This window comes from Morone saxatilis, unplaced genomic scaffold, assembly GCF_004916995.1.
Source record: "Morone saxatilis isolate NCDOM2014 unplaced genomic scaffold, NCSU_SB_2.0 Contig3, whole genome shotgun sequence".
Classification (NCBI taxonomy): Eukaryota; Metazoa; Chordata; class Actinopteri; family Moronidae; genus Morone; species Morone saxatilis.
This window is the reverse complement of record NW_023339873.1, coordinates 531,149-540,888: the sequence shown is the minus strand read 5'-3', so window position 1 is coordinate 540,888 and position 9,740 is coordinate 531,149. Positions and strand designations below refer to the sequence as shown.

The 9,740-nt window shown below is 45.2% G+C and overlaps 2 protein-coding genes across 2 annotated transcripts in view; both read right to left on the bottom strand.

Moving 5' to 3' along the window:
• Window positions 1–9,618, bottom strand: part of sptbn5 (spectrin, beta, non-erythrocytic 5) — a 28,186-nt gene extending 18,568 nt beyond the window's left edge. The window contains exons 1-24 of the mRNA XM_035673611.1: window positions 9,394–9,618; window positions 9,121–9,327; window positions 8,846–9,017; window positions 8,471–8,607; window positions 8,126–8,338; window positions 7,877–8,029; window positions 7,269–7,399; window positions 6,932–7,183; window positions 6,387–6,462; window positions 5,741–5,952; window positions 5,386–5,635; window positions 5,164–5,303; window positions 4,923–5,022; window positions 4,253–4,423; window positions 4,002–4,166; window positions 3,569–3,658; window positions 3,323–3,459; window positions 2,489–2,675; window positions 2,271–2,380; window positions 2,090–2,180; window positions 1,286–1,402; window positions 935–1,092; window positions 458–590; window positions 10–155 (exon numbers count right to left, since the gene is read on the bottom strand). Of these exons, the coding sequence (XP_035529504.1) occupies window positions 10–155; window positions 458–590; window positions 935–1,092; window positions 1,286–1,402; window positions 2,090–2,180; window positions 2,271–2,380; window positions 2,489–2,675; window positions 3,323–3,459; window positions 3,569–3,658; window positions 4,002–4,166; window positions 4,253–4,423; window positions 4,923–5,022; window positions 5,164–5,303; window positions 5,386–5,635; window positions 5,741–5,952; window positions 6,387–6,462; window positions 6,932–7,183; window positions 7,269–7,399; window positions 7,877–8,029; window positions 8,126–8,338; window positions 8,471–8,607; window positions 8,846–9,017; window positions 9,121–9,327; window positions 9,394–9,618 (3,773 nt within the window). The remainder of the gene's footprint in view (window positions 1–9; window positions 156–457; window positions 591–934; window positions 1,093–1,285; window positions 1,403–2,089; window positions 2,181–2,270; window positions 2,381–2,488; window positions 2,676–3,322; window positions 3,460–3,568; window positions 3,659–4,001; window positions 4,167–4,252; window positions 4,424–4,922; window positions 5,023–5,163; window positions 5,304–5,385; window positions 5,636–5,740; window positions 5,953–6,386; window positions 6,463–6,931; window positions 7,184–7,268; window positions 7,400–7,876; window positions 8,030–8,125; window positions 8,339–8,470; window positions 8,608–8,845; window positions 9,018–9,120; window positions 9,328–9,393) is intronic.
• Window positions 9,619–9,626: 8 nt separating this feature from the next.
• LOC118336855 (spectrin beta chain, erythrocytic-like) overlaps window positions 9,627–9,740 on the bottom strand; it is a 1,633-nt gene continuing 1,519 nt past the window's right edge. Inside the window, exon 4 of the mRNA XM_035673610.1 lies at window positions 9,627–9,727. Coding sequence (XP_035529503.1) covers window positions 9,627–9,727 — 101 coding nt within the window. The remainder of the gene's footprint in view (window positions 9,728–9,740) is intronic.

Below are 9,740 nucleotides of genomic sequence, written 5' to 3'. Positions count from 1 at the left end.
TGAGCGTACCTGAGCTGCTGCAGTGTCTCTCTGACTGCGGAGCTCTGTGGGTGTTTGCTGTGGATCAGTCCATCAGCCAGCTCGCTGCAGCTCTGCAGTCGCTCCTCTCCGACCTCCAGCTGCTTCAGGAAACCTTCGAACTTCCCACGAAGCAACTGAAACGTCCAGCACAGAGAAACTTAGCATTTACCATCTTTATTATCATTATTATTATCATTACTTTAATTTCCTTATTATCTTAAGATAAACAGGAGCAGGACTTAAATATCACATCATCAATATATTGAAAATTGAAAGATTTTTAAAGACAAAAACATACAAAAATAAACTCTGTGAGAGAGTTTCTAAATAACCTCAAACACATCTGTCATCTGTCTGCAATAATCCAGTGTTTGGTGATAATCTCTAATCTCCTGTCTGATTGATCTGTGATTGATCTGGGTCACATTAATGAGACCTGGACGTGTTGGTAGTCGTTGCCCAGGTCCTGAGACTCGGCTGTCTGTCTCTGCTGGTTCATCCAGTCCTCAAACTCGTCTGACTCTTGTGTGAACTCGTGGAGATGGAGGACTTCCTTTAACCTCTGACCCCTGACAGGAGACACAGGCAGTCAGAAACACAGCTTACAGAGCCGATCAGAGGTGGGAAGTAAAGTACAAATACTTTATTACTGTACTGTGAGAAGTTTTTTCAGGTATTTTTACTTTTACACAAATATCTGAACTCCTCTTATTGTATATTATTGTATATTGGTATTAATTATTATTACATTTAATTACATTTTGTGGATCAAGGTTATTATTTTGCTGTCTCTGTTTATGTTGCTATTACATACTATAAATATATTACTACTTTACGTAGAGGTCTTTGAATAGCCTTGTTGTTGAAATGTGCTCTACAACTATAATGAAACTACAGAGTAGTCAGTATTTACCTGAGAGCTGCCTGGTGCTGCAGCTGCTGGTTCAGGCTGCTGAGGCGACTGTAGGGCCTGCTGAGCTCCTCCAGGCTCCAGTTCTGAACCGCCTGCTCCACCTGGTCTCCTAACTCCTCCACCTCCACCTCCAGCACCTCCAGCTGGCCCTCTAACACCTACAGACAGGAGTTATCAGGATGCTGTTCACGGATACAAGGTACTGCTACAACCTTTGTTTGAAACAGATATTCTCAAACATGTTCAATCAGGGCAAAACATGCAGGAGGAAAGTGGACGAATAACCAAGTAAAAAAGTGAGAAGGAGTTCCACATGGAACGATCTGAGGTCCCCTGCTGTTTCTGTTGTACCTGGTGTTTGGTGACGAGACTCTGTGTGGCCAGCTGGTCTTTGCCGTAGTCGTCAGTGTTCACCAGATTGAGTGTCTCGGTCAGCCTGGACTCCAACTCTGAGCAGTCTAACAGCAGCTGGAGAAAGTTCACAATTCAGCACAAATTGCTTCCAAAACAGTTTCTCAAATATATATATATATATAGGTATAACTGCTGTCTGTTTGTCAGCTAGTGATGTAACTGTAGTATTTGTAATGTAGTGGTTTACTATTAAGTGCACTTTGTTGGGGGAGAGATAGAAAGTCTACTGCTGGGTTCAGACTACATCAATGTTCATTTTGATTTAGTTTTATTTATAGTCTTTTGAACAACTACTTGTTGTAGTTATAGTCGACTGAAATGGGTTTCCGGGTTTAGTTAACCTGTTAACCTGGTCCTAGCCTGTCAGTGCCGAGCTTGGTGTTGGGTTAGGAGTATACAGGTGTGGTTAGAGGTTACGGTGGCCTAATTATATAATCCCAGAGGAAACGTCTATTAAGTTAATATGACTAATTTACGACCTAAGTTTAGCAACTCTGGGTCATTCACTCTATAATCAGTGCAGGACTGCGTGATTTGGTTTAACACACCAGCTCAGGTTAGCTGCTAATGTTACACAAAGAGATTAGCTCTGATTGATTGATGACTGATCTCTTCCCTTACTTTCCTGATGCTCTACGTCTGTCGGGTCGGACTGATATCGAACTGATATGTCGTCTGAGCCCAGTATTAGACATTCACTTTGTGTTACCAAGTTTTTTAAAACCTTCTTCTCCATCTCACCTGTTCTCTGGTTATAGCCTTGCTCAGGTGAGCTGCTCTCCTTTTGCACGCCTCCTCTAGCTCCTCCCACTCTGCACTCAGGTGGCTGCACCTACAAAAAACAGCACAGTCCACATAGTTACTTATCAAGGAGAGTAGGACGTATTGACATTAAATGCAATGAAGAGAGACACAAGGGCACCTCTGGAGCACTTCCTCTCTGTCTGATTTGCTGGATTTGGCCAGGCTCCGCCCCTTCTCCAGGACGTGGTTCAGGTGTTTTTGGTGGGCGGTCACTTCCACCTGCAACTCCTACATACACACGTTATTTTAGCAGTTATTGTGATTATTAAGGTTAGGGTGTGAAATAAAATGGAGCTTTAAATGTCAGACATCAGCCTTCAGGGATCCAGCTGGTACCTTGTGTTTCTGCATGAGGCTGATGGCTCCGGCCAGAGACTTGTCCAACCCCGTGGATCCAGAGGCAGGAACGTGTTCAGTGATCCAGCTCATCTCCAGGTCCACGTCGTGATAAAACCCGAACAGCAGCACCGATGCCTCCAGCTGAGCTCGGCGCCGGTCCAGAGGCTTCTGGAGGGACTTGAACCTGCAGCACAAAGCAAATCGTCGTTTTGTTGTATTTATTCTGTTCAACTTTATTGGTTTATTTCGCAGGGACAGTTTACGTTAATAAAAGAGTTAACTAAGAAGCTATTTTATCCTTTAGCCACGCTGCTACTGTTCACTGTGTAAAATAAAGTTTACGGGGTTTTCACCATTTATTGTGTTTTTTAAATACATTGAAATATTAATACAATTACAAAATAACCTGTGAATTTACATGTCTAATTTAAAATAACTTTAAATAATCATAAAATTACTGCATAAAATCTTTTTCACATAAAGATTAAAATACATTCAATCTATAATTTATTTGCAAATATTTACTGTTTATTTAATAGATTAAACTGTTAAATTCAAGCTTCATACTGTTAATACATTTCTCAACTGATGTAAAGTAAGTGACATATTATGAAATAAGTTAACCTGAATTTATAGCTCATTTTATTGTTTTTACAGGTAAATATCTTTAATTAAAAATGAAAAGACAAAAGATTGTATGTAAAATTAAAAGTTCTAATTTAATTACAGTATTTCTTGGGCGTAATATTACAGTTTTTTCCTATTTTTTTCCAGTGTTGCTGAAACCAGCATTGGCAACCAGCGCCTGCAGAGTGCCCAGCGTTGACCTACAGAGTGAGGTAGGTGTCGGTCTCCTGGAGGATCCTCTGCGAGTCGAAGTGGTTGGAGGCGAGGTGTTTGGCTCTGCTGACGATGGAGTTGATCTTCTCCGCCAGCTCCTTGGCCTCCTGCTCCAGCTGCTGATGCTCCTTCACGAAGAAACACAGCAGTTACTGACCGCTAACAGGCACCACATTAACCATTATATGCACTTAAACTGGACCACCACCACTGACGTTCTCTCGGCGTTGGCCTCACCTTCAGGAGCTGTCGGCTGGAGCGGAGGTCGTGACCTTTGGCGGCGTTGTTCAGCATCCACTGGATGGCCTCAATCTTCAGTTTGGCGTCCTGAGGAAGGAAGAAGGATTTCAACCAAGCGTATACAGAAAAGTTGGTTTTGTTGGTCAAGTTCCTCCTTTCCGAGGCTTATTGGCTAGCTAGTCAGTTAATTATTGGCTAAATTCCAATTAGCAGTTAAGTCAAGTAATTATTTGGTCATTCAGTCATTTAGCCCTTTGATAAGTTATCTAATTGATTAGCCAGCTGTCTGTCACATTTGTTATATGATCAGTCAACAGTCAGTAAGCTAAATGAGTCAGTTCTCAGTCGGTTGGTGATATTAGCACGAGTTAACACTTTACAGTCAGTGAATCAGTCAGTGAATCAGTCAGTGAATCAGTCAGTGTTTTACCTGCAGCAGCTCCATCAGCTGCTCCTGCTGACCCGCCTGCCTCAGTTTGTCTCCTCTGTCGGCCATCTTGTCCTGAAGTCTCCTCCACCGGCTGGAGAGCTGAGTAGACTTCCTCCTGATGCTCTGACTGTTGTAGTGCTCTTCATCCAGCATCTCCTGCCCCAGCTGAACACATGAACACACACACCATTGAGTTCAGCCCTGTTCACTCAGTGTGACAGGTCCGGTGGTTTTCCAGAGCAGCACTTTACCTGAACCAGTCTCTCCAGCCAGACCTGGTTCGCCTGCATCTCCTTCTCAGCCGCCTCGTGTCTCTTCAGCTTTCGGAGGATGTTGGTGGGGTCGCGATACGACTCGTCCTCCGCCACCTTAAACTTTTCTTCCATCCAGAGCAGCAGCTCGTCTGCATCTCTCTGGAACTCCTGCAGAACATCAGGAAACAACGAGTCCACATTAAAACACGAACATAAGACTTCATTTCTCCAAACACCAGCAAATAACATTAACTCCAACACTGAGGCAGCAAGAATAAAAGAGTTTAAAACAAACTTTATTAATTCTTATTTTCAATCTGTATTTGTGAATTTTATTTTCATTTTGGTTTATTAGTTTTCTGAACTTTGCCTCTTCTGCACCTCCTGGGCTTCTGTAGCTCCTCCCATCTTCCCCTCACAGTGCTGCAAAATGCTGCAGAGCTATTTTATTGTTTCCTTTGGAAATTGAACCGTTTAAGTCGAAACCTCAGTTGCAGAGTGTTAACTGTTGATATTATCATGTTATCCAGCCATTTTGTAACGTTTTGAACGTTAATATTTAAGTTTTATGAATGTTTTAGAGCAGATGATAAATGTTCCATGAGATGTCCTCTGCTTTATCCACATGTGTTACACTATGATAGTATTATAATAACAATAATAATACCTGATATTTCTTTGAGGCCAGCAGCAGACTCCTCCTCTGCCTGCTGCTCTCTTTCAGCTTCCTGTTGGCCTTCTGGATGCTGCTGCTCTGCTCCTTGATGCTTAAAGATAAAAGAATAACACACATATTGATAACAGTTTCATTTTATTGGACTCATATTGGACATTTTAAGACATTCTGTCTTACTCAAGTTGTGTCCTGTCACATTGAACTCCATACGTACAGATTTCTGCTCTCTTACTGTTTGGCAGCGTAGTGCTGTTGGTTGATCAGCTCCTGGCTGCGATTAATGAAATGATCAACTTGTTGATCCAAAGCCTTCAGGAGACCTTCCAGCTCCTCCTGTCGGCCCAGCAGACTGTGGACGCTGTCCACTGAGTCCTGATCAATAAACACACGTAGATTATCAGAATACACATCATATATACTGCCTGTCAGAACAGACCAGAGTGAGCGTCCTCACCCCGACATCTTTGACCCTCAGTCGGGCTTCGTGTCCCGACAGCGCCGCCTCGATCCGGTCTCCTTCCTGGTTCAGCCTCTGGAGCTCCACCCCCTGCTCCAAACAGGCCTTCCTACTGGTCCACATGTTGTCAAGTTTGGACCAATCAGCAGTAAGTCTGTCCAGGGTCTGCTGGATGTCGACGCCCCCTGTCTTCCCATCGGAGGAGCTCTGCTGAAGAGACTTTCCTAACTTCTCCATCTCCTTCATCCTGAGACGTCACAAACATGATGGACGTATTCAACCCATAGATGTCATTTAATTATTATATAATAAATATTAATGAAATAATCACCAATAAACCAGCTGTCCTTACCTGCTCCTCTCCTCCTCCATCTCCAGCCGAAGCTCCTGGTGTTGTTCCAGCAGGGCGAGCGCCGAGGCCACGTCTGCGGCCGTCTCCTCCTGCAGGAGGCGATCCTGGACCGAGCCGACCCAGCGCTGCAGCTCCTTGGCCTGCTGCTGGAAGCTCTGCAGCCTGCGGGCCTCCTCCAGGAGGCGCTGTCTGTCCGCCGCCTGGCCCTTCAGCTATTTAACAACAGGAGGAGAGCAGGATGAATTCAGAGCAGTTCGATTTCTGACGGGAAGGTGCTCAGATGTTAGACGTGCGAGGACTACAGGGGCCCGTTCAATGCTAACAGATCCCCCCACAGATCAAACATACCGCTGACCCAGCAACATTGGACTGAAATAGATTGTGTTGTGATGTTATGCTAACATATTATTTTGTCTGTGAATCAGTCCGAGCTAATCATATTACTATTGTGTCGTCAGTTTTTTACTTCCTGGTTTATTTTGTATATATTTGTATATATTCCCTGTGTCCCTTCCCCTCTTCGTCCTCAGTGTCAAGAGTTCCAGTGTTTCCTTTGTGTTTGATGTTCTTTGATTGAGCCTGTAGTGTAGACGGACCCCGCAGTTAACCTCAGCTCTGAGAACATCTAGAGTCGATCAACTCAAACCTGATCCAGCAGAGCCTCCAGACCCCGAACCTCCTCCGAGATGGCTGCACTCTCTGCTGGACTGCAGTCCTGCTTCCTGTGAGACAGGAAACAACATCAGGGACCAGAATCAGAAAGAAAGAGACCAAACCAGCGACTAATGTTTCATATTATACAATTTTTTTCCTCCATTGACTTTCCAGGTCTGATTCCTCTTGAAATCAATGAAATGAAGCGGTGAAAACACTACCACTTCTTTCCACGGGGGCACCAGAATCAACAAAAAATAAGAGTTCCTTGTAGGGACTTTAAATAAAATTTTGGAGCCAGAATCTCTTGGGTGAAAAACACCAACTTCCACAAAAAAAGGTAATAATTGGGAATAAAACAAATATAATTATTAAACTGAGTTCTGAAGTTTTCTAACCTCTGAAATTACAAAAGTTTTAATGTGACAAAAGTGATTTTTAAAATCTCCTCTGGCTGTTTTCTGTGGAAGCCCACTTCCACCATCCATAGTTTTCTCCTCTTGGTTCAGAATGAAACCAATAAAATGAGGTTTTTACATCTTGGCGACACTCTTCAGGTAGGCGATCTTGCTCTCCAGGGCCTGGATGTCTCTGAGGGTCTGAGCCTGGTTCTTCTCCTCGGCCTGCAGGGTGAAGGAGCTGCAGCCAACGTCCACGGTGTCGAGCTGCGACAGCTGACCCTGCAGCTGAGCTTTAGCCTCCTCGCAGCTCTGCAGGAAGGACTGCACGTCTGCTGTGCTCAGCAGCTCGTGGCCCTTTTCATCCTTGAGCCGCTGGATCCGGTCCCACCTGCAGACACCAGGGACCAGACTCACATCAGCTCCAGGTCAGACCCCATCGGTGGACTCTGGATGTTATCACGTTTAATTGGTACCTGTTGGAAACCCTCCTCTGTCTGTCCTGGATCTCTCTCTGTTTACTGTGTCGACTCTTCACCAGCTCCTCTGCCATTCTGATGATGTCATCCAACTGGCCACGCCCACTCGCCAACTCAGTCAAGAAGTTCTGAAACAGGAAGATCAATAACAACAAAGTCACATGGTGTCTCTCTCCCTCTGATAAATTATCAGTTGATATTCATTCATCACGTATTCTAGCAAAACAATTGATAGACTTTATGTTCTCTGAAAGCCAAACTGTTGTTTGTTTGTTGTTGTTGTTGTTGTTGTTGTTGCTAACAGTGATGTCAGTTATATTTGGTTAGAACTGAGTTATTGAATATTAAATCATCCGTATTTGCTCACTCCATCTCAGCCTTTCTAAACTTCTAAACTTATGAACTTGTATCGGTAATTATTAATCTTTCATCCCTTTTATTAATCAATATACCAATTAAACGTATTAAATTATGGAACACAGATTTCTTTTGTTTGTAAAACTTTCACATTTTCTAACAAAGAAAAGTAAACGATCATTATTATTTGTTTATTTCAAACCTTGAGAGTTTGACTTAAACGTTGAAGACGTGTCTGTTATTGTCACCTCGTATTTGGCCTGAAGCGTTCCCAGGTTGTCGCTGTCGGTGCTGAAGGTGTTCAGGACGTTCTCCTTGTCCTCCATCCACGACTCAAACTCCTGGCAGCCGTTGTAGAACCGATGTAGACGCAGCACCTCCTCCAGACTCCTTGTCTTCGACTGCAAAACAAACAACAAGATTTTTACTTTTCACAGAAAATTCCCTTTTTAATCTCCAGTACCATTAAACTACATTTCCCACAATGCCCCTGTCACCTTGACCCGGTTGTACATGGAGCTGAAGTCCTGGTCCAGGCTGGTCTGCGTGCTCTCCACAGTGTCTCTCTGGTACTCAGGGTCTGGCAACCATGTGGTCTGGATCTCGGTCGTGTTGCGGCGCATCGAGCGGCTGCGCCTCGGATGGCTCAACTTCTTGCTCGGACTTTCTGGCACGCCATTGGTGGAGACGGGCGGGGTCGGGGGAGGAGCCTGAGCAGAGTGAGGAAGGAGGAGGACATCAGGGTTTTACGTTAGACGGTTATTGACTTATTATTGATCTTAAATCACATTTGATTTAAAGGTTATTGATCTGATTGAAACGGTATTGATTATTGATCGTACAGCAGCTGGCAGCAGGGTCAGGAAGGTTTTGGGGATGAGCTGCTGGTTTCCTCGGCTGTCTCTGGCCAGAACTCGGTCTCCATCGGGCTCAGTGCTGACGATGGTTACGATTTCATTACGATCCCACGGAAACTGACCTGAAATCAGTTCACTTTGAATTAATTAAACGTTTAATCTTCTAACTTCTCCTGCAGGTCAACATTATTATCTCTTATAAAGTTATCTTAGCTTGTTTCTCTGATAACTTAAGATCCAGACTTGATTGATCGATTGAATCCACTACATATCGAACATAGCTCCAGGGTTTATACACTGTTTAATGAGGAACTGTTACAGATTATAGATTAAAGTCTCCTGGGGAACAAACATCAGTACCTCGGCTGTATCTGAAGCGGACTTTGGCCTTGCTGTCGTCACTCTGGGAGGGGGCGCTCCCAGAGCCCCTCCCACCCCTGGTGCTCGGTGTTGGTGATGTCACAGCTCCTGGCCCCTCCTCCTCTCCAGAGGAGTCGCTGTATTGGATCATCTGACTCTGCTGAGGCTCCGCCTACACAGGAAGAGCGAGAATCAACGCACCAAAACTCAAACGGTGGTTGGAAGGAACCTCATCAGTGACATCACACAGACAGGAAGTAGGAGTCTGCACTCACCGTCAGAGCCGTTAGCTGCGCCGCACTCCTCGCCTGCTCCGACAGCCTCTTTATCTCCGAGGCGTAGGCCGCCATCTCTTTCTCTAACCGCAGGTGGCGCTGAAGCAACGCCCCCGTGCTCGACTCGTCTTTCCCGTGATCCTCGCCGGTCAGCAGTGGCTTCCTGTCGCCCAGCCAGGAGTTGGCCTCCGCCGCATCTGCAAAGTACTGAAGAGAGGAGTTAGCAGTTAGCGGTGTGTCAGAGGGTCTGAGGAGACCTGGATCATGTCAGACCAGAACCTGTTTAATGGCGGCTGCGGCCTCCAGTCGGTGGCGGCGTCCTGTTGCCTCGTCCGTCAGGTGGTTCCACTGCTTCCTCAGGGTACGGATCCACTTCTGGATGGCTCGCTGGTTCGGCTGACTCTGCTTGGACAGCAGGTCCTGACCTCGACCCAGAACCCCCTGGTACAGAGACTCCTGGGCCTGAAGCTCCGCCTCCAGAACCTGACAGAACGCCATCACATTGATTATTGACCCGATCGGCTACAGTACAAATCAATCAGACTGTGTTCGGTCTGAGGTTTATGGACCTTGTGTTTGTGCTGGGCCAGCTGGATGTGGTTCAGGTCTCGTCCGAGTCC